Genomic DNA, 22,515 nt, shown 5'->3' with positions numbered 1-22,515 from the left:
TCGATTGTCATACTCATTCCCCTTTCTATTTGCTTACAGTGCAAAGTGGCCTCAGTGCCTCACATTCATGGCAAGAACATTGTCTGCTGCGAGGGCGAAGACTTCTGCAATCGCGACCTGCAACCCGCCTACACACCCAAGCTGACCACTCCGGCACCGGAGCTGCCAGTGAGCAGTGAATCGGTGCATACGCTAGCACTCTTTGCCTCCATCATTGTCTGCATGTCCGTCTTTATAGTTGTGGTGTTTATCATGTGCCTCATCTATAAGCGTCGCGAGAAATCGCGAAAGCAACCGCGCCTGATCAACTCGATGTGCAACTCACAGCTGTCCCCTTTGTCGCAGCTGGTGGAGCAGAGTTCGGGCTCGGGCTCAGGACTACCTCTGCTCGTACAAAGAACGATTGCCAAGCAGATTCAAATGGTGCGTCTGGTGGGCAAAGGACGCTACGGCGAGGTGTGGCTGGCCAAGTGGCGCGACGAGCGTGTTGCGGTCAAGACCTTCTTCACTACCGAGGAGGCGTCGTGGTTCCGTGAAACGGAAATCTATCAAACCGTTCTCATGCGTCACGAGAACATCTTGGGCTTCATAGCCGCCGACATCAAGGGCAACGGTAGCTGGACGCAAATGCTGCTCATCACTGACTATCACGAGGTGGGCAGTCTACACGATTATCTGTCCACGTCGGTGATCACTCCACAGAAACTGCAGCTGCTTGCCTACTCACTGGCCTCGGGACTGGCCCATCTGCACGACGAGATCTTTGGCACACCTGGCAAACCGGCCATTGCGCATAGGGATATCAAGAGCAAGAATATCCTGGTGAAGCGGAATGGCCAATGCGCCATTGCGGACTTCGGACTCGCAGTCAAATACATCTCGGAGCTCGATGAGATTCACATTGCTCAGAACACACGCGTTGGCACACGACGCTACATGGCCCCCGAGGTGCTTAGCCAGGCACTAAATCCGCAACAATTTGAGGAGTTCAAGCGCGCCGACATGTACTCTGTTGGCCTTGTGCTGTGGGAGATGGCGCGTCGCTGCTATACGCCCATTTCGAACACAAAGACGACAACGTGTGAGGACTACGCGCTGCCCTATCACGATGTTGTCCCCTCGGATCCGACCTTCGATGACATGCACGCCGTGGTGTGCGTGAAGGGCTTCCGGCCGCCAATACCAGCGCGTTGGCAAGAGGATGATGTGCTCGCCACAGTCAGCAAAATTATGCAAGAGTGCTGGCATCCCAATCCCACGGTGCGACTCACTGCGCTTCGTGTGAAGAAAACACTCGGTCGACTTGAGACGGACTGCCTCATCGATGTGCCTATGAAGATTGTCTAAGCTGCAGTCCAGTCCAAAATCATCAACTGTTTACTAACACATGTTAGTCGATTCTAGTACCCATATATGTAGTACCCATAGACTGTAGTTCCCTTAGTTTAGGTGGGTTTGACCTAAGTTTCATTTACATATACATCTTCGCCGAATAATTTCTGTTCCATTGTCTGTTCATTTGACATAACTTGATTTTTTGCATATCAATTATGTTTTCATTGTGATTTCTATTTTTCAATGAAGAAATTTGTTTATCATATTTGAAATAGAGTTAGTTATAGTCTCTTGCATGAGTTCTTAGAGAAGTACTACACTTTGTGCCTAGTAATAAGCTTACGCGCAGTACTGATTGTATGTTCATTGGTTAAAAAAATGCTTTAACTATTTGGGAAATATCAGTTGATATAGTTGTATACACATAATACTTACAATGTACATACATGCAATTCTGATCGAAGATGAAGCTTAACTATTTAATTGACTTTCTGTGCCAGCCTTATTCGTATGCTTCTAAAGTGTACTCGTTACCGTTACTATTACTATAACTTTTACTATTACTGAAGACCATCACTCAACGATTTATTGTCACATACAGTCGCTGAGGGGAAAGAATGCATGCAACATTTGTAAACTCGATGGAGAACTACAATTTTTCTTCAGTGCCTGCATTTGCTACATCGTGTGAAATAGATAGACCAAGTTATTCTTGTATATTATTAAGCAATCAAGTTGCAACTTGTTGCCTTCAAGCAAGATAATGCTGCCTTATGTAAAATCCACTGAATAGTTTTTAAGACATATACAAAAATGAACTATTATATTATATTCTACACATATTTCTATGTATATGTAAAGACGAAAGCTGGCAAATCATTTTGTCCAATATTTCACATACTTAGTTGTATTAAATTTAATTTCAATAATTTTAAGTACTCTAAGGATAAGCTTACCTCCCTTCCCCATCATTTTGCTAACGATTCACAAGATTATATATTTTTTTTATGCCAACTGCTTGGCACAAGTTAACTCATTTGCATATCATTTTGCTTGTTTCCTGTTTTGTTTGTATATATAGACAAATAGTAATTGATTATAGGCAAGTAACTATATATGCGTAGTATATAGATTATATATTGTCGTTTTGAGCGATCTTGTAAATAATCTAGATGTGTCTTCTGATATGGTATGACAAAAACACGTTCTTAAACTTAACTCTTAGACTTACGCTTGAATTTAATTTTAAGTCTAGACTTAGCATCAACTATATGGAAATGTAATTATTATTAATTGAATTTGATTTAATTTGATTTGATTTCACTGTATGCTTAAGTAACCCACAACAACTAAAGTTTGATTTAAAGCGTTTAGTTAATTTATTTAATAATAATAAAAAAAACTATTATCATTAAAAAAAAGCCAAATTTTACACACACTCTTTTCCGCGAGCCTCTCTCCGTCGCCTCTTTACAGCTCTCTCTCTCGTTCTGCCTATCTGGAAATATGTTTTAATCACCCGTCATCATTTCCATGAACTCTGAAAATTATATTGGTTTAAGAGAGTTACAGCTGGCTGTTGTTATGGTTGATAAAACCTACCGTCAAAGTCAACGGTGCCGGAACCATCAGTATCGATTTCCGCAATGATGCCATCAAGATCACTGGAAGACAGCTTATCGTCGAGAGCGGCGAGAATCTCTTTGAGTGTGGATGTTGTTATGTAACCATTGCCCTCGCGATCGTATAGACGAAAAGCCTCCTTCAGCTCTTTTTGTATGGCTTCGGCATCTTCCTCTTCCAGGAAATGGGCAGCAATATTACAGAAGCCATCAAAATTGACTTTGCCTGTATCCTCGGGATCATTCTCATCGATCAGATCCTGCAACTCGCTCTCCTCGAACATCTGACCCATGCTGTTCAAGATGGTCTTCAGTCGCAGTGTCTCAATAAAGCCCGTCTTTTGGGTGTCGAACATTTGGAATGCCTTCCGCATGATGTCCATTTTCTCATCGTCCTCCTATAATGTTATAGACACACAATTGTATAGTACGTCCGTGTGATTCCATATGATAGCATATGATATAATACCCGATGCCATAGGCGATGCGTACCATGATTCCGTTTCTGTTGTGTTCGAGTGCGCGCTGCGATTATGAATGCGGTATGCGAAATGGCCGAGCAAGTGCTTGGCCAAGTGCTGAGTGTGCTGAGGTTGCCTGTCGACGAGTTTCTGCGTTGGACCGCGAGCACCCACTAATCCAATCGTCTGGCCAAGATCATTATTTATAAACAACAAAATCCGCTTAGTGGCCACGTCACTCGCATTCGCACTCGCACTCGCACTCAGTCTCACAAACACACACTCAGACACACACATTCTCATCCTTCAGGTTGGGTTATTGTTGCTTTGGCTTTTCCGAAACGCTTTATTAACAACCAGCGACAACCCCTCGCTGTCCCACCGTTTTACTCCCACTACCTCCCATACCTGCAGCTGCTGCTGCGTCGGAGGCTGCTGCTCTCTGTGTGTATTGAGTATTGGAATGTGGTGGAAGAGGCTGGCCAGACACGGATTTCAGATCAAAGTGCTACAATACAACGGATGATCCGACAGCAGGTCGCTCTCGACTGGGCTAAGGTCGGGCCAACAAATGAGATCGGCGAAATAGGCGGAAAGTGGGAAAATGGGAAAATCGCGGCAAATCAGTCGCTTGCATTGCTGCCACAAATGGCGACGTCATTTTTATCGCTGAACTATTTATCTTCATTTCCATTTGGCAGCCGGAAAGCAATCATTATACAATTATGCAAAGACGTGGCAAATGGTCAGTCAGTCGGTCGACGAGACGGCGATGGGAAACAACAGCAAAGCAGCAGAACATCAACAGCAGCAGCAGCAGCAACAGCAATAGCAACAACAGATCGCCCAGTCCGTCAGTCACTTAAAATCGGCTATAAACGTCCTCACAATCAGTCACAAAATCAGCGCAATTTTCTCACGGTAATTGTATTTTTAGTACTTTATAGCAATTTTTTCCATATGATCATGAGTGGGCCAGATGTCGATGGCATAGCTGCTGCTCTAGTGATGCTGCTGCTGCTGCTGTTGCTGCTGCTGTTGCTGCTGCTTTTGCTATAGCTTGTGCTCTGCTCACCTCTCTCCGGTGGGGTTGAGTAGGTCTGAGTGGGGGAGTGGGGACGCGCAAATTGTTTTCAACTCAAAAAATGTTGATGTGGTTTTATATTTTTGCGTTAAAACAAACAAACGGGCATTTCAGGCTGGCAAATGGACATCAGAATAGTTGGACGTGCACCAAACCAATGGACAGGTCGCACGGGAGGCATGGTGCTGCAGAGGTGTGTGTGTGTGTGCGACTGTGCGAGAGTGTCGGTGTGTGCGTGTGTGCGAATGTGTCTGTATACACAGTATAACCTTCCGACGAATTGCTCAAGTTTTTCTTTTTGTGCCGCATTTTTGTCAATAGCCAAAGGCAAAGGCAAAGGCAACTTTTGATGGTCACTTGATTTTTATTATTTATGACAAAACGTGAAGCACTTTGGAAGGCATTTGCAACAATTTCTGCTCTCTGTCGGTCTGTGTACCATACGAGTATATGTGAGTTTGTGTGAGTGTGAGTGTGCGCGTACCAGGAGATACTTTGCTTCGATTGTTTTTGCATATTTGCGGTCTTAATATTTCGTATAAATAGCACATGTGGCATAAGTTCTAATTTAGTTGCTGACACTTTTTGTTGACACGAAATTTTAGGCTAGATTTACGCTCCATCTATGTATGTAATTACCAGAGTAATTACCAAATCGAATGCATAATCCATGGCCGTAGTTAATACTTATGATCCACTTGGCCCTACCTCCTCACACAATGCATAAATCACTTATACAATTGACTTAGAAACCGTATCAAACTTGATCCAATTTAACAAATACCCTTATCGAAGTGACCACATAACAATGGGATAATACTGAGTAGACTCGCTTAAGAAATGCATTTACTGCCAGTAGTTAACTATTCCTGACCATCTAACAGACTGAGAGGAGATTGCTTATCACCCCCAGTGACTCGCATCGCATCTCATTACATTGGTATTCTCAAGTCGAGCAGCACAATTGTCTCATATAGAGCTTTTCTAAAAATATTAAGAACGAAATATGCGCGCACCACTGACGCCAAATTGAAAATGTAGAATTGAGTAATTGGCGTTCTAAAATAATTTCAAAATGCAGACGAGAATAAATTATCCGAAACGAGTACTAACGCAGGCCTCGTGAAATAAAAATGTTTGTCTATTCAATTTTGATTAATTGCAAACATTGATCAATCCTTTTTATACCTAGAGCATAATTGAACGCGACAAATTTTCGAAATTTCCATTAATGAAAGGTTGTAAGTCCTCTTGCTCCATCCTTCATTTTACCTAGCATCTCAATCATTTCTTTGGGGAGGAACGTCTGGTTTTCTAAATTGCGATCTAAGTTCAAGAATTGTTCTCCACGAGCATAGGGTGGATAATCATTGGTGGCTAAAAAGTAGTTGCCGCGTGCCGTGCGAGGTGTATTATATCCAAGTTCCACGAGGTCGTCATTGGGCTGGCATTCGCCTACAATAAACCCGTACAAATCCTTGCAGCGGAATGCCCAGAATTTAGTCGGAGAAAAAATTGATTCTGCATAGTATTCAACAGAGCGATGGTGGTAGCAGTAATTTGATTTAACTGGTTAGGAATTAATTAATTAGTCTTAGTGGGAATCGAAAATTTGATAATTACTTACTATCTTTCGGGTCTCCGCAATTGGGCTGAACGACGCCCTTGTTGGGATAGAAGTCTACGTGTCCAACGGGCTGCATAAGACCAAGTACCATAACATCTGTGTGAATGACATCCACAAATTCAGCATCACTGGGATCAATCCTCTGTTTTATGTCAGGTGTTAGGTACAGGGCCTTGGACGGATTGAGTGCAGTAATGTGAGACACCTTGGAGTGAGTACGCTCCAAGATGTTCGAAGTAAATGCAGCAGCGTGTGCGCCCAGCCCTAAACCTATAAGGTGCAGCTGATTGGCCTCCAGCAATCCGAGCGACAGTAGAGTGGCCAACAATTGTGCCAAGCAACCAGCTACAATGTGAATGTTATAGGACGATTCAGTGTAGCAAGGTTCGGGAGATAATTTCTCATAGTCCACGACTAAAATGTTCACATCGGGAAGTTGTAACAACTTTGGGATCAGCACGGAATTGGGTGTGCTATACCTGCTGCCACCCATACTGTGAATCAACACTTTCAACGACTTCGACGTTAAGGGCAGACCTGCCAAATGGAGCGTATCCACTAAGATGCCTTGAGGCCTCAGAGGTCTATCGAAATTGAAAGTAGTATTGGATTGAATAAACCTAAGGGTATACTCACGTGTGCAGCCAGAAACTAATGTTCTCATTGGGGCAGCTAGTGTATGGCGTCTTGAAGCATTGTGGCTGCAACTCCGAAGCGGTCCCGATCAGAAACTCCAGGCTTAAGTATGCTTTAGTTCAATGTAAAGAAATGATGTAAGTGCATTCGGAGTTCAAGTAAATTTGTTGTTTTTTTTAAGTACCAAATAGGATCCATAGCTTAAACATCTTTGTGTTGTTATTGGCGAAGTCAAATGGCAACTAAAGCACAAAACATTAATTTGCTAGACTTTAAGCTGATATCCACGAACGATACCGTGACTAATTCCTTAATTTGCAAGCATCAATTTAAAAATTAAATTTTTTTTACAGTGAAGATTTTTTTTTGTTGACATCTGAATCCTCTAAGCCATTTTGGCTATTACGGCAATTTCGGCTCTTTTGGGCGGACATTTCCTTTGGAAATCCATTCATGACAGTAAATAGCTTTATACTTATTATAGTAATTGCCATAACCCACTTATCTACACAAGAGCATACCTTTCAGGATGTGCAGTATATTAATCAGCGATGTCTTCTGAGAATTACGGGGCAAAGGGTCAAGGGACAATAGTTAGAGCGCATTAGAACGCTAAACTTCATATTTGGCAAATAAATAGAAAAACATGTCAGCTTACAGTTACGTACATTTGTTGATAAGTAGGTTGAGTTGCAATACAATTGGTAATACACATTTCAATCATTCTTCTATTTCATTTTCCACCGATGCTGGCAGTCTGACGAAAGCAACATCGGTGTGTCAGAGCCTTTGTTGTTGCCGAATATTTTGTTGAGCACTCGAGTCGTACGCGCAATATTTATGACACCTGCCAAACAACATGATGGTTTTGTGGCTGTACGCGTACAGTGGATAAAACTGTTAGCTAATGTGAAAATAAACAAATAAAATATACAAAAAAAAAAAACGAAACAAAGTATGAATGAGTAACTGTTGTGTCAGCGCTTGCCTGCTACGAGCGTTGACACTTCCTCTTTAAGGCTCGTTGCTATAAAACCATTTCTAACACTTCCAATCATTGTTTATCGATAACAAATCAAAATAGAAAACTCGTTTATCCACTGTACGTTTGCTTCTGAGTTTTGCAATGCATTCGACGGACACTGTAGAACTATGTTGTACAGATTTGTGCTCAATTGTGTTTGTGTGCGAAGGTGTACTTTGAAGAGTAGGTGGTACACAATTATAGAAAGCAATTTCACGCGCCTTTAGCTCTTGTTAATGCGAAACAAACTGAACTTTTCGACTGCCGCTGCGATATGGACGAGTACAACGTATCGGGGGGTTGGAGGCAACGTAAGTTGTTGTTTTCGAGGACGCACCTTCCAACTGCCGACTACCAACAAGCAACTGGCAAGTCGAAACGACGGCTGACAGTTGCCAAACAAGTGGTTGCATTCCGTAACTAAGAAGCATTCAGCGGAAGTAGTATGTAGGTATATTACTTTCAAATAGTGACCCGGCAGCAATAGAAATGCAAATCAAAGCAGGCAGCAAAGTTTGATCGATAGAATTGAATCGGCTGTAGAAGGGATTTTTGACAACATAGGAACAACAGCAGCAGCAAAACCACATAAAGAGGCAAAGAGTTCAGACCTTTGGAGGAACACAAACTAAACAAGCATGGAGGAGCTGCAGGATGCTAGCATTCATCATATGACTGCTAAAGTTATAGCAGCGATAAAGAACACAAAGTGTTACGAGCCCATTTATGAGGAACTGCAGCGTCTGGTGGCCAGTCCCAGTGTCGACAAGAACGACATGCGCAACACTCTGGAAGATGCCATTAAGGCCGCTGGACTGGAGACTGAAATTCGCAATATGATTTACAATCTGGTTCGAAGTCGCCTGGAAAAGCTAGATGTTAGCGATACCAGACAGACATCTACTTCTGTAAGTTCTACCTGATGTTTATTTTTATGGATCAGAGGTTTCTATTCATTTTTATTTTACCCTTTGCGTTCACAACTAGAAAGCGACACAAAGTGATCCCTTGGGCTATCTAAAGCGTGCTGGAGTTCTCTGGGATCGGCGTGTCCGCAAGAGCCTCAATGCTATGTGTGGCGAGTTGAAAGTTCCACTACACGGACAACCACGTATTAGTGCTGATCGAGAAGACTTTGTAGCAAAATGGAATGAACTGAGCAACTATAACATGGGTAAGTCAATTTTAGCCATTTCCTTATGTTAGGATGCCTGTGTCTGCATAACATCACACCAAATTTTGGTGTTAACAGCTCTTTATTTTGTTTATCTTAGTCGTCATTACGGCTATGCACCACTATGTACCACCATTCGGCACTAGTATCGACTAGTATACAGTGACCTTCCACTAAAATGGTAGATTACAGCCAATCCACTTTTCCAGTGCCCGTTATCACTCCTTTTGAACCATGGCTATGTGCCTTTGATCTAGAAATTGATCTTTGCTCATGCTCCGAACACTACACCATGCCGCATTTTGATTTTAACCCCTTTTTGTTGTTTCAACATAATTGCGAATTGAACTTGTAGTAATATATAAAAGTTATTTCAATTTTACATTTATATATTTGAACGTACATTAAATAAATTCAAATTTGTATGACAAATGTTGTAATTTCGAATACAAATTTAAAATAACTAAATTTTCACTAAAAAACTTCAACTTGGACTCTGCGCTAATTGTGCCCACATGTGCCTTTTTTAAAAGCATTCAAATTTATTGTAAAATAAGTGTATACAATAGCTAAAAAACGTAGGGTCCGGATTGTAGCGGTTTGTATTTTACACTAAACAATTATTTTCTATGATCAGTCTAAAAGTATGCAATCTTTTCTTGTATTGCAATAAATTGTTTGCAGTTCTGAAAGCATTGCCCAATCAAATATTTGTGTAACATAATCGAAGGTCGCATAATCACAATCAAAATTAATTGATGCTATATCCTACATGTTTCATAATCTCTAATAAAATTGGGTTTAGTTAATATTGGTTTGACTTTTTTTTTAAATAAGCAAAAATTTTGAGTTTGGATGAGAATATTTAAATTTCTCATATTCTCAAATGTTTGAAAATTATTAGCTTAAAGCACAGTTTTCAAAGAACATTATAGTCAATGGTTAGTACTAAAACTATAGAAATGGCGAGATTTAAGTCATTGATGTGAGTAGTCGTATCAGCGTATTTAATTTACTTTTGGAGTTTAAAACTTCACTTAAATGAAAATCGCAAAGTTAAATTATTAATTCATAGTATACTTTTTAACGTAGAAAGTCTGTCATTTGAAAACGTAATAAAGTTTATTACTGAATCTTAGTAAAAGGTTTTTGTCCACTTTCGAGATAACTTTCTTTTCTTGACATTAAGTTAATAAAATTCATAGCATACTTTTACACGTAAAAGTTATTCAACCAGAAACGGCCTATTAAAGCGCCACCTGTTGGTCGAGGTACCAAAATATTTAGTTGCAATTTGTTTCTTTACATCGAATTTAATTTTTAACGAAACTCAACAATTATAATTGCATTCTTTAGATCTACTTTCAATTCAATTCTTGCGTGTTTTTGAACGAAAGAAACATTATTTTATTTATATATATACTTTGGTAATTTAGCAACCTAAAAATTTAAAATAAGAGCCGCAAAAATACATGCCTTAGATTGGAAATAATCTACTTTCGCATGAAGCGCTAAGAAATATTTAGTATATTAAATTTACCCCAAAAATTCTTTCTGTACATCGCATAATTCGAGGGTTTTAAAGCATTCAGATAATGTAATGATCAAGATAGGTTTAGATATATTTTATATTCAATTTTTCAACTGTACAACACCATCTACTGGCCTGTAGCGCAAACATTTCTAAGCATAATAAATAAATTTATTATTGCATATTTTGAGGATGGGTAACTAAATAAAATTAATATATTTAAGCGCCATCTTTTGGTCAATAATAATTTTGATAACTTTATTTTAAAATCTTACAGATCTTTCAAATTATCGCCCCGTATATGCTCCGAAAGACCTTCTGGAGGTTCTACTATCACTGAAAGGACCGGCTAGAACCACCGAAAGTACTGAGTATGCATAGACTCGAATAAGATATACATTTGCATGCAATAGTTACATTATAAAATATTTCTATTGTTACACAGTCAAATACCACAATGGGAATTTTCACATATAGCACTACCCGTTAAGAATCTCTTCGAATTGCGAACACATTACGCAGATTTGTTACGCAGTGATCACTACACTGTGCCGGATCAGTGTCAACGTATTCTGGATAGCAGGCATGCCCCAATGTGTCAGCAGTACTTGAAGAAGGGCTGTACGCCAGCTCCTTATCGCGGTGCACTTTGGGCTTCTGTGCTAGATAGCAAGCTGCACGACTATGTGAGTTTCAAACTGCATTGAATTATTTATTCAGTCTAATATATGTATAATTCCTTCATCAAAGGACATTGAGTATTGGCAGAAGTTACGGAACGTCGTTTGGACCACCGATCATATTGTGGATAAGCTTGTTTTCAAGGATATCCAGTTGACGGCTTCTAACGATGATCAGTATTTTGTGTTTGAAGATGTACTCTACCAAGTGCTACTGTGCTTCTCTCGCGACACGGATATAGCCAACTGTGTGGAGTACGAACAATTTCCAGTGAAGGGCAAGACATATGAGGGACCCCCATCGGGGGTTGTGCCCTTCCACGGCATTTGCATGTTCGCCGCCCCATTTTGCTATTTGTACGATTCTCCCGTGTGCCTATATTATACATTCCGGGCATTTTACATACGCTATTGCCATAGATTGACTACAATCAATACGCATCCACAGGGTATCGTTAGCCTGTGCCTGCTCTTCGAAAAGCTGCTTCAGACTTATGAGCCACAATTGTGGTCGCATTTCCGTGAGTTGCAAATACAGCCGTAAGTATAGCAATTGGACTCAATTTAACTCATTCAATCGAATCAACTGATTTCTATGACCTTGCAGCTTACGTGTAGTATTCAAATGGTTAATGCGAGGTTTCTCCGGCCATTTGCCACCAGATCAGTTATTGGTGCTGTGGGACTTGGTAAGACCTTTCTATGTTCTTCTCCATCTCTTGACGATAAACTTATTTCTTCTTGTCCCTTGCAGATACTCGGCTTTGATAGCTTGGAAATCTTGCCACTATTTGCCATCATAATTTTAAGTTTTCGTAAAGAGAGCATAATGCAAGTGGCCTCACTAGATAGTATCGAGGCCATCTTGGCCGACTTATCGTCTATTAAAGTCCTGCCCTTGGTGCAATTGGCTTTAAGTCGCGACTAAATAGGTGGCTCATACCGAGGGAAAAAATGTTGTATTAACGCTCTAAATTTAAAGTATTACATAGATCTGTGGAGAACACATATGGTTGTTTCAATCATAGAACAAAAACTACAGAACAAATATCTTGATTTTTGCTCACCAGGAAATGCATATGTATTGATTTGCTTTATTATGATCAGTATTTAAAATATCTTAGTCACGCTCCTCAAAGTCCAACCAAATGCCGCCTTTAAGGGTGGCCATGAAATACGTTTCATCCAAGATGTTGTCGGTCCGTGTTTTTGGATTTGGCTTGATATTGTATTGACGAACGATTGCAACCAATGCAGCTTTGAGTTGGGTAAGTGCAAAGCGCATTCCTGGTGACATATAGAAGGATAGACCAATAGTATTAATATTTACGAGTAGTATTATCTTTACGAACCTGGACAAACACGAGGTCCATTACCCCACCCAAAATAGAGTCCCTGCTCACGATATTTGCGCACGCCTCCATTGTGCTCGAGAAAACGCTCGGGTTGGAACTTTTCTGGATGCTCATAGTAGTTCGGATCGTGGTGGAAGGCATAGTTGGGCACAATTACCACGTCTCCAGGAACCACCTCCACGTTGACTCCATTCTTGTTAACAAACTGAAAGGGTTCCGTTACGAGTTTACGTGCCACCAGTCCCGGTGGGAATATACGTAGTGTTTCTAGGGATTTGCGGAAGTTGCTCTCGGATAAAAGAGTAATTGGAATTCGATTCATTTACCCACCGCTTATACAGGCATCCAAATAAGGCAGCTCACTCAGTTGATCAAAGCTTAGCTCTCCTGCTGCGACCTCCTCGCGAAGCAGACGCTGCGCTTCCGGATTGCGAGCAAGTTGCAACAAAGTGTGGGATAGCACCAAGGCGGTGGTCTCAAACCCGTCGGTTAGGAAGGTCATTGTGTGAGATGTGAGCATCATTGTATCGAGTCCCTTCTTTTCTTGCAGCTGAAGCATGTAGTTAAGGAAGTCCGCTCGGTTGCGATGCTCATTGTTTTCTCGTCGCAAATTGATGGCCTTCTGCATGATATCAAAGAAGAAATATTCTACATCCTTAGTGAAGAATGGTACACAGTAGAACTTCCTGATTAAAGGAAAAAGCGATGCCAACGTATTGAAGAATATGAAGCCGAACGAGTGTTCAAAGACACGCTTAATCATTCCCACAAGCGGTGTCGGATTATCACTAAAGCTTCCCGACGAAATGCCCAACACACAGTCGGCTACCACTTCGGTGGTGTAACAAAGGCAAAGAGCTTTCGCATTTAGACCACCAGATGGCGCCATGCGCTGTTGTTTCTTTATGTAGTCGACAAACTGCTTGCAAATGTTTTGGGTGACGGAGTAAACTGCTTGAACCTAATCAAAGTAAAAAAAATATTTAGTATATGTTCATCTGGTAAACAATTGAATAAAATTGGTACCCGATTTGGTGAAAGTCCAGGTGTTATTTCAGCGCGTCGCTCCTTCCATTTGTCACCCAATAGCAAAAACGGATTGTTTGCCAGTATCTTATCCACTTTCTCATTGGTCTTTAAAAAAAAAAATTAAATTATAACACTTCTGTATTCTTTCATTTAATTTCCACTCACAAATTGAGACATTTCATTGTCATGAAATTTTCGAAACTCTGTCACGTAAACAGCACGCGCATATTCCGGAGTTAAGATCAACAGTTGTGGCGATCTGGTATTCAGCACGCCTACGATATTTTCAGTATCTTTATACTGGCTGAAGGGAAAAAGAGAGTCTTTAGCAAAATTTTACAATAATATTTACCACCATTACTTGTATATATCTTGAATTTCATATGCAACATTTCGCTTTTGGGTAAACACACTTGGGAAACTTCCAACAAGTGGCCACGATTTAACAGTTTTGATACCACGTTTGTTCCAGTGGTTGAAATTCCATATCAGAAAGATGTAGATCAGGCCTATCAATAAGGCCAGTACTATCAATGCTAAAGTTATCGGACACATAGCACAACACTACAGCTAGACGAGCACATTCAAACTAAATTCCAAATACGCTGATGATTGTCTCTACGCTGATTGTTTGTGATGAGCGAACTCGTCGCTGTCAATTGGCATGATGATGAGACTGTCACTTGAACCTGAAACCACGGTCTTGATTGTTTACATCCAGGGGCGGACTACGCCAAAAGATTTATATGAACACATGTACATATATGTTATACTGATAAGACGTAGTTGAGGTACAGCCACGGTTGCCACTTTTGGTACAAATGTACCATAACTGGTACATTTTTTATGCGTTGGTACATTGGATCACTTTTTTTTATTTTGGTACATTTTCAATATGCCTGGTCTATAATTTAAATTTTTCATAAAATTTTATGTTCACACATATTATTTTAACAAATGGCTCTGTTCCACCAGACACAAATTTTGTATCAGTTAGAAATTGAACCATGACTAACACTGGAAAATATCGCATACAGTCGATTTGCGTCGTATTGTGTCAATTGAGAAAATATGAATGCGCCAATCTAAGGTCTATCACTACGTAAACAGTTATATAATATATTGTGAAATACAAAAAATCTTTCGTGAAAGAATTTATGGTGCATTTTTGCTAAAATTGGTACATTTTTTCAAAATTTTGGTAAAAAAAATTTTTTTGGAGTGGCAACCGTGGGTACAGCTCTCTAGTAAACTGGTAAACCTATGTCTTTAAAATTTAACATTCTGTTGTGAAAGAGCATGCTCGAACCACTAACCATACAATACATAGATGCTTCATTAAAAACAGTATTATTGCAGCCCCAGTCGGGCCGTGCGCTGCGATTCGAACACCGAGCCTCTTCGGCTCATTCGAAAATTCGAAGTTCTAACGCAGCGCGCAGCGTTCAGTTCAGTCGCAAATCAAATGCGGAGCGATGAGCATGGGTGTATTTCGTTGCGCTCTGCTTTCGTTTCTATGTATGTGTGTATGTATCTACGTGCTCGCCTATATCAGTATGTGTATGCATATGAAGTTTTGCAACGTGCAGTCACGAAGTTAACCGTTTCAGTATTCGGTTATCAATGTTATCCGGTTAACGATTAAATATTCGGTTAACCGATGTTAACCGATCACTTAAGCGTTTATATCGCGCTTAACCGATTATACAAACGGTTGATTTATGTTATCGGGCTTAACCGATTATTTAAACGGTTAGCCAATATTATCTCGGTTAACCGATGTTTTACGGTTAACCAATTGGTGTTATATAATTCTTCTTCTAAACACTTGGAATCGAATATGAGTTACCCGTTTTAATAATAGTCAGTAAGGAGGTGAAAATAAAAAGTCATATCAAGTAGCGTTGTAATGAGTGTAGATAATATCTAGACAATTTATTCATTTCTCAATGTAAAAACAAGACGTAAATAATAATTTGAAGTAGTTTGGGCATGGGAAATAATAAAAGAATATTAAGTGCATAATCTATTAATATGCAATGCATATAATATCAACGCATCTTTTGCTACGTTGCGCACATGTATAGTACAACAAACAGCACACATTGCGGTCACTTACCCGAGTTTTCTGACAAGTTAAGAGAAATGGGTTGCGCTGGTGAAATATCACTTAACTGAGTGAGTGGCAACACTAAGCAATAACAAATTTATTGATCAGTGGTAAATAACCACTGGTGGTGCAATACTTCCGATGGTTGAAATTGGAAATCGATCGAACACACAAGGGTTCAATTCCTTGCTATGGTTATTGGGATTGCTTCGCATGATTTATAAAAATTATAAAGCCTTGCATACTTTTCTGCGTTTTAAGAAAACAGTCCCATGTTATTGTTTACTTTTTTTGTTTCCTTTTATACCCGCCGCCCATAGTGTTAACAGATAGTTAATAACTGAAGTTTAAATACAAATATGTGTTAATAAAAAATACTTTAAAAATGTCAAATGAGAATATATTTTTTTTAAAAATAAGTTTAAAATCAAATTTACATGATATCAAAACACTTACATTCTTTCTACATATAACGTATAAAAATTATTATCACATATTAAAAAGTTAAACTAGTGGTATTTGTATTTTAAACAGTACAGCTAAATTAATAAACAACTTAAATCTAAATTATTTATCAGAATCTACAGATTTTTTTATATGACAAGAAAGCTACAGTCGAATTAATATACCGTAAATACCAAAAGCTATAATTGTTATTCAACAACATTCAAAATATACCATAGAGTACAATATATACCAGATTATCAACTCAAGTAATTAAGATCCGAACGCACTAGCCTGATTTTGTAATATAAAAGTATATCTTGAATATCTTCTAAGATTTTTATATTAACGAAAATTTTATACGGGTTTTTTCCATACAGACAGACCAACATGGCTATATCGTCTCGGCTGTTGATGCTGATCATGAATATATATTCTTTATAGGGTCGGAGATGACTCCTTCTGCCTGTTACATTCTTTTGCTGGAGGGTCAAAGTTATATTACTATTCTACCGTATGAGTAGCGCGTATAAAAATTGTGAAAAATAATTTGATTCTTAAGATCAATCTGAGCCATTAAGAGGTGTTCTGTACTTTACTCGCAATCATGACCATGAGCCTGGCAGAAACGCCAAATCTGAAATTGAGGTTTATCCAGGGATATTCTGTATCTTTAAAAATAAATTGAACTAGCTTCTGCAACGTTGTGAAGAGCTCTATCGATTAAGACAATCATGTTTGTTTTTGTTTCTAACCGTTACTTGTATAGCTTTAGCTTTAGATTCTCTTTGCATCTGTGTCACGCGGCATTTTGATTTGTATCTGCCTGATTAAACTATTTTATTTTCCTCGATATTCTTCCTTCTGTTAACCGTAATTAGATAGCGATTAAATTAAAAGGCTTATCACCATGCGATTTATTATTATTGTTCCTTTATGTGGTTGCTACCTCAGCATTTGCCCGTTGGCATATTACAACGTCAGTGTGTTCGACTTTCAAACAAATTATTATTTATTTGTTACACCGAGAACAGTATAGGAAGTTGTAAATAAATGTGCAGTGTCAGCTTATTAGGTATAACAGACAATATGCTAGCAGCAAGTTAACATGTGAGTTTTTAATTGCTCTTAGCATTATATATTCCCTCAAGTATAGGATATTGACTGTTAGCAAACGCTCGCGACATTAAGATATGCATGTTGTATTCCCTTGTTGCCATTTGTGGGATCCTTCTGAGTGCTTATGTTATGTTCTGGGTATCTTACGTGGGTTATTGCTATCGATTGACTACTATAGTATGATTAATATACTGTTCCTGCTTTTCGAGGCTCAGTTATTGTACTTTTGCCATTTACCACTTATGAACATTGCAATGCCTTGGAGTTTAATAGCATTAAACAATCTTATTCGAAGTTAGGTCAAAACTTTTTCAGTGCCTATGTTTATGGATATGATTTGGAGTTCAAATAATGATCGAATTTAATTAGTGCAGGTTTAAGTTAGTTAAGTGCAAAGTGCATTTCTAGTGATAGAACAAGAAGTTTAAAAACGATTCGAACATATTAAAGTCAAATGAGTGTTCGAAGACAAGTTTAATCATATCCTTAAGCGGTTTTCGATTACCATTATGTGAAAACGAAACCGAAAAATATTTCGTTGATGTCCAATTGGAAACTACTTATTTACTTCTATTCTGATATATTAAAATTCCTGATGGTGTTTCCTAATGAAGTTTCGAAACTTAAAGAATTCGCCAATTACCCGATATCAGCTTCACACGACAAAATCGTGTAACTATTATGACTTGAGATCTAAACTTTTCTAAAACTTATAAAAAAATTTATATTACTTTTTAATGTATTTTATACTCTTTGCCATCTATCAGCTTTGCGATAAGCTTCAATAAACCTGACAACACTTCCACTCAATGATAAATATGATTAAGAAACCCTATCTTATCGACGTGACAAGAAAGAAAACTACTTCTTTCAAATAAGAAATACCCGGTAATGACATATACATATACATATGGGCTAATTACATACGAAATCTCTTTTAGATTAAAACCTGAAAATCTTGATGGTAATTGAAAAATTTTTTACATGGGGCTTAGAGGGATTTGAGTGTAGGATTGCGGACAAAGGATTGAGAGAAGAGGATAATATATTCCATAACAAAAAAAATTATAATACAATATATATAGATCTCCCAAAACTAATCTGCTTAAATAAATCCTCAAACAAGCTAGAAAAAGAGAAATCTAACTAGAAATGCCTTTTTGAACGGCGTGTTTTACTCTTGCGGTGTCGTTTACCTATATACCGATATGGAAATCTAATGGTTTATAATAAAATTTTTTAAATTATTTAAGTCGTGGTGGACCTATTCGTGAATATATATATATTATATATATATATATATATATATATTATATATATGTGTGTGTGTGAAATACATACATCTTCTTGGACTCTTCATTTTGTTTCAATTTTAATAAATTGATTTACCTAACTCATTACTTAACATCAGTCTGATAATCGTCGTTCAAATCAGCCGCGAGCGCACTGGCAGCATAAAGTGTACTTTATTGAAAAACTTATGAATAATTTTTCATCAAAAAGAAACCCTTGTACCCATTTGTTATTCGGTATACGTGCAAAGAGGTATTCACCACTTAAGAATTATTTGGTATTCCCCAATTGCGTAGTACTTAATTTTAGAGATTATAAATCGAAATATGGTATAGTCTAGTGACTATTGTTAATATTCTTTAATGAATATCTGTCAGCAATATTTTATTAAGACTTTTGTGAGGAAAAAATTGTATAAGACAAACGATTTTGTCGATTGTATAAGACAAACGACAAGCCTCTAGATTTTTTAAGGGCACTTCGGTCGCTTTTAGCAAGCTATGCATAGGGTAGAAGGGTGTTATAACTTTGTGCCTGCAGAAAATTTATCTAACAGACAGAAAGAGGCATCTGATCCCATGAAGTATATATATTCTTGATCAGTATCAACAACAAAGACGATATAGTCATGTATGTTGGACTGTCTTTTCATATGAAACAGCACTTGTTATTGTTGCCCGCAGATCGAATGTCTTTCAGATTTGTGCCACGCCTATTTCCGCACCGCAAAATGAAAAATAGTAAGCGTAGTTGCGATTAGATAAAAATATATAATTTATTTAAGAAATTATTTTATAAGGCAAAAACGTTGCTGCTGTCTGGTCTTAATTGTTTAGGTTGTCAAAAATTTGCTATATTTTGTATGGTATTTTTTAAACGTACTATATAGATATAATCAATAAGCCTTCGGTCCATTAAAGTATTTTTGGTATGTTAAATTGGTATATTTAAGGAATAATAATAATGTTTAATTTTTAGCGTTCCTGTTTTTATACTTGCCCTATGAGAACAATCAAGGGGTAGTCCTTTGTGTGTGTGTGTTTTTTAAGTGTATTGTTGATTAGTTTAAAAAACTATTTTGTATATATATTTTTTTATTATATTTTAAAGTAAAGTAACCAAGGCATCTAAGTTCTTATATCTATCTATTTCTAAACATATCATATCTTCTCGAGTATTCTTATATTTTCGGCGAGTATTAATATTCTTAAGTACACATACTTTACATACATACATATATGAAAAAGGCTTAATTTAACAATTACAGAAAATTATTAAATCTGCTTCCGCTTTTTAAACTTTAAATATTTCCAGTCTCGAAAGTTGTATGTAAAAGTAATTTTTTTCTGTCGCGATTCATGAGAACACGGGCTAGCATATATTTCTCTTTTACGAGCGAAAACAATTCCTGTTGAAAGTATTCGTGCTGATCCTCCTTGCAATTGTAATACCGTCGAATTTGGTTATCCCTGCGCTGGAACTCAAGCCATAAGATCTTTAGACCCTGAAACTTATTTTTAATGAAGGTTATCGTCTTGCGATCGGTCGGTGATTTTTTATAGTTTTTAATCGCATGAAAGATAAAATTTGCATTTATTTTTTGCTGTAACGCCAAATGGTTAAGCGACAAGAGATTGCAGGAAGGACATCCAAGCTCCTTAAATGGCTGATCAGGTTTCAACATTGAGGATACCACGTTCGTCATCTTCGATTATTGGCGATTTTTACTCTATTCTACTCTGTCTTTGCTCAAACTTAATACTAAATTATTTACCAGCGCTGGTTGTGTATTTATACAGCATACAGTATATATAATCAACATTTTTTTTTTGGAATTTCCCTTCAGTCTGATTGTTCGATACGTAAAATCCAAGTTGATGAAGTTCAATGTGAATACATAGTATTATCAGTTTGGCTGCTTCGAATGAACATACATGCGCCTGAGGTACGAATTTGTGTTGATTTGAAAGAGCCTCAGCAGGTAAATTAAATGTATTACGATTATTTGTAAACTAATCACTTATCAATGAAATATGAAAATTAGTTATTTGGTGACAAGATTTGACTTTCTCCCCTATTTCTCTATTTGTAGCATTTACGATTTGCAATTCGAACAAACAAACAGAAAATGTGCTCGAGACTCCGTAAATAACAAGTGCACCAGCGATTTCGTAAAATCGTGTCTTCAAAAATGCACTCATTTCTGTATTTCTATATTTCACTATATTTTTTTCTTATTAATTTTTCCTTACTTCTTGCTGTGTATATTTAATAGGCCAGAAGCCAACATTTTTGTGGGAGACCATAAAAGTTGCGATTTCCGTAAGTGAATACTATATTAGTTTAATAGGATTAATGAAAAAGAATAGTACACCTTCTGTCAATAGAAGCTCTCACATTCTTTCGATGTCCTATCGTTCTTATAAGTAAGGCGAGGAAAAGTGGTATTAGGTATTGTCTAATACAAATTTAGCATGATTTGTGAATGTGGAAAATGCGTTGCATACTTTTCTGCTTGTTAAGAAAAGAAACCAAACTGCTCCCCATACGGCTAAAGAGTGATATAGCTTGGTACCCATAGGACTTGTATTACGTATAAGGCAAAAAGAAGCATCTTTAACTCCATAAGCTCCATGTTAACAGCCGTTCGATAGAACACTTAGATTAAGAGGTAGTGACGTCACGCCGCTTATTGTCATTTAATATCAAAAGACGGATGATGTATTCGAGTTTGCCTGAGCATGTCCATGCGCGTTTTCAATAAAAGCAAAACAGTTTGAAAAAATTTAAAAATTACCCCAATGTTATATTTGGTATTTCGATATACTATTATCGAAAATATATCATTAAATACAAAATATATAGATTTTTAATCAAAAAGAATAATAGTACTCTCAAAAAAAATGTTACCTTTATCTCTATGCGTCTCGTCTGTTGACGCTGATCACGAATACATAGACTTCATGGGGTCAGGATCCTTTTTTTCTTGGGTACATTGACGGATATAAAAATTATTTTATATTTGGGTAATATTTATTAATTATTATTAGTACTTATTTATTTATTTTACATTTTAATTCGGATTTCGGTCTTATAATTTAATGCTCTAAACATTTACGGAAATCGACATTGTGACACAACTGATGATACCGATAGCTTTGTGTCTATCGACTTGCCAATGTGGGTCGGCTATTGGCTTAGAGGATCAAGTCGATTGGATTGAAGTGCACTGATACGCAATATGTTGGCAGAAGTGAGATCACCAATCAAGACAGCAATAACAACATCAATTGCTATATATTTGCAACCCACTAACAACAAAAAAAGTTAAATGGCGAGTTGCAGTCTACTCGATTCAAATGATTAGCATTTGGTCAATATACTACACGCAGCAGCTGCAAATGCAACATGTAAAACATAAATCATATATTAATATATATATGTGTAATGTAATAGAGAGAACGAAGTCCACACAGATGGGAATTACTACGACAGGATGAATACGGCGGATAAGATCGCACACACATACACATTTTACCTAAAAAAATAATTATTCATAACTTTTCCAGCAATTTCGATGTGTTTTTTCCTATTTCAACGTATATTAAATATAAAAAAATGAATTGCAAAATTAAAAAATCAATCAAGTAATATGTGATTTAAGTTTGTCCCTTATTCAACTTTCGTTTATTCTGTTTTAATTGAATTGTGACCTGGTGTGGCATCACATTGACTGTCCCTGCTGGTGAGATTGTGTGAACTGTTAACATAATTGCAATCTGTTGGCGGTCAACATGTATTCGTTCACACAATATGTGACACGCACTACCACAGTCTTGCTTGACTGCTGATGATCTTAATCAGTTGCTTCCCCTGGGGCATGTGGTAGCTCTACTACGCATTGTGTTCAAAAGAGGTGTATGGTGATGGCGGATATATGACTTTACAGTTCCAGTGCCGCAGCTTTGAAACAGCTTCGCGATTGGGATCG

General features: G+C 37.9%; 6 protein-coding genes across 8 annotated transcripts in view; 2 read left to right on the top strand and 4 right to left on the bottom strand.

The window, feature by feature from the left end:
• LOC132783728 (bone morphogenetic protein receptor type-1B) overlaps positions 1 to 2,701 on the top strand; it is a 54,900-nt gene extending 52,199 nt beyond the window's left edge. For both annotated transcript variants that reach the window (XM_060789076.1, XM_060789077.1), the window contains one exon: positions 40 to 2,701. In XM_060789076.1, the coding sequence (XP_060645059.1) occupies positions 40 to 1,347 (1,308 nt within the window). In that variant the 3' untranslated portion in view covers positions 1,348 to 2,701. The remainder of the gene's footprint in view (positions 1 to 39) is intronic.
• LOC132783733 (troponin C) lies at positions 2,696 to 3,611 on the bottom strand. Its single transcript, XM_060789081.1, has 3 exons — positions 3,450 to 3,611; positions 2,938 to 3,355; positions 2,696 to 2,875 (listed from the first exon to the last, which is right to left on the bottom strand). Exons 1-3 carry the CDS (start codon positions 3,450 to 3,452, stop codon positions 2,847 to 2,849), a joined length of 450 nt encoding a protein of 149 aa, XP_060645064.1. The 5' UTR covers positions 3,453 to 3,611; the 3' UTR covers positions 2,696 to 2,846.
• A 2,014-nt stretch (positions 3,612 to 5,625) lies between these two features.
• LOC132783731 (pancreatic triacylglycerol lipase) lies at positions 5,626 to 7,300 on the bottom strand. The gene is made up of 4 exons (XM_060789080.1): positions 6,950 to 7,300; positions 6,766 to 6,877; positions 6,130 to 6,713; positions 5,626 to 6,071 (listed from the first exon to the last, which is right to left on the bottom strand). The coding sequence occupies exons 1-4, from the start codon at positions 6,972 to 6,974 to the stop codon at positions 5,731 to 5,733; spliced, it is 1,062 nt and encodes a 353-aa protein (XP_060645063.1). The 5' UTR covers positions 6,975 to 7,300; the 3' UTR covers positions 5,626 to 5,730.
• Positions 7,301 to 7,979: 679 nt separating this feature from the next.
• LOC132783729 (TBC1 domain family member 19) lies at positions 7,980 to 12,180 on the top strand. Its single transcript, XM_060789078.1, has 7 exons — positions 7,980 to 8,697; positions 8,777 to 8,963; positions 10,772 to 10,865; positions 10,940 to 11,180; positions 11,245 to 11,714; positions 11,782 to 11,863; positions 11,929 to 12,180. The coding sequence occupies exons 1-7, from the start codon at positions 8,428 to 8,430 to the stop codon at positions 12,100 to 12,102; spliced, it is 1,518 nt and encodes a 505-aa protein (XP_060645061.1). The 5' UTR covers positions 7,980 to 8,427; the 3' UTR covers positions 12,103 to 12,180.
• LOC132783730 (probable cytochrome P450 28d1) lies at positions 11,355 to 14,158 on the bottom strand. 2 transcript variants are annotated; one of them, XR_009632184.1, is made up of 7 exons: positions 13,920 to 14,158; positions 13,724 to 13,862; positions 13,556 to 13,663; positions 12,860 to 13,490; positions 12,527 to 12,796; positions 12,242 to 12,461; positions 11,355 to 12,168 (listed from the first exon to the last, which is right to left on the bottom strand). XR_009632184.1 is itself a non-coding variant. In XM_060789079.1 (6 exons), the coding sequence occupies exons 1-6, from the start codon at positions 14,111 to 14,113 to the stop codon at positions 12,295 to 12,297; spliced, it is 1,509 nt and encodes a 502-aa protein (XP_060645062.1). In that variant the 5' UTR covers positions 14,114 to 14,158; the 3' UTR covers positions 12,227 to 12,294. The 2 variants fall into 2 exon arrangements, 1 of the variants encoding a protein (XP_060645062.1); XM_060789079.1 differs by lacking the exon at positions 11,355 to 12,168 and having other exon boundaries at positions 12,227 to 12,461.
• A 5,632-nt stretch (positions 14,159 to 19,790) lies between these two features.
• LOC132798997 (uncharacterized) lies at positions 19,791 to 20,276 on the bottom strand. The gene has a single exon (XM_060811093.1). It carries the CDS (start codon positions 20,227 to 20,229, stop codon positions 19,825 to 19,827), a length of 405 nt encoding a protein of 134 aa, XP_060667076.1. The 5' UTR covers positions 20,230 to 20,276; the 3' UTR covers positions 19,791 to 19,824.
• Positions 20,277 to 22,515: the final 2,239 nt, after the last annotated feature.

The sequence above is a fragment of the Drosophila nasuta genome, chromosome 2L (assembly GCF_023558535.2).
Source record: "Drosophila nasuta strain 15112-1781.00 chromosome 2L, ASM2355853v1, whole genome shotgun sequence".
Classification (NCBI taxonomy): domain Eukaryota; kingdom Metazoa; phylum Arthropoda; class Insecta; order Diptera; family Drosophilidae; genus Drosophila; species Drosophila nasuta.
The sequence above is the reverse complement of the archived record's forward strand: the minus strand, read 5'-3'. Positions and strand labels throughout refer to the sequence as shown.

Coding starts and splice junctions, on each gene's coding strand:
- LOC132783730 (XM_060789079.1), bottom strand. CDS start 14,113: ATGTGTCCGATAACTTTAGCATTGATAGTACTGGCCTTATTGATAGGC. Junction 13,863..13,919: donor GAAATTCAAGATATATACAA/GTAATGGTGGTA, acceptor TTTTCCCTTCAG/CCAGTATAAAGATACTGAAA. Junction 13,491..13,555: donor CTGGACTTTCACCAAATCGG/GTACCAATTTTA, acceptor TACTTTGATTAG/GTTCAAGCAGTTTACTCCGT.
- LOC132783733 (XM_060789081.1), bottom strand. Junction 2,876..2,937: donor CGGCACCGTTGACTTTGACG/GTAGGTTTTATC, acceptor TATAATTTTCAG/AGTTCATGGAAATGATGACG.
- LOC132783729 (XM_060789078.1), top strand. CDS start 8,428: ATGGAGGAGCTGCAGGATGCTAGCATTCATCATATGACTGCTAAAGTT. Junction 11,181..11,244: donor ATAGCAAGCTGCACGACTAT/GTGAGTTTCAAA, acceptor CCTTCATCAAAG/GACATTGAGTATTGGCAGAA. Junction 11,715..11,781: donor CGTGAGTTGCAAATACAGCC/GTAAGTATAGCA, acceptor ATGACCTTGCAG/CTTACGTGTAGTATTCAAAT.
- LOC132783731 (XM_060789080.1), bottom strand. CDS start 6,974: ATGTTTAAGCTATGGATCCTATTTG. Junction 6,878..6,949: donor TAAGCTATGGATCCTATTTG/GTACTTAAAAAA, acceptor ATTGAACTAAAG/CATACTTAAGCCTGGAGTTT. Junction 6,072..6,129: donor TTGCGGAGACCCGAAAGATA/GTAAGTAATTAT, acceptor ATTCCTAACCAG/TTAAATCAAATTACTGCTAC.
- LOC132798997 (XM_060811093.1), bottom strand. CDS start 20,229: ATGACGAACGTGGTATCCTCAATGTTGAAACCTGATCAGCCATTTAAG.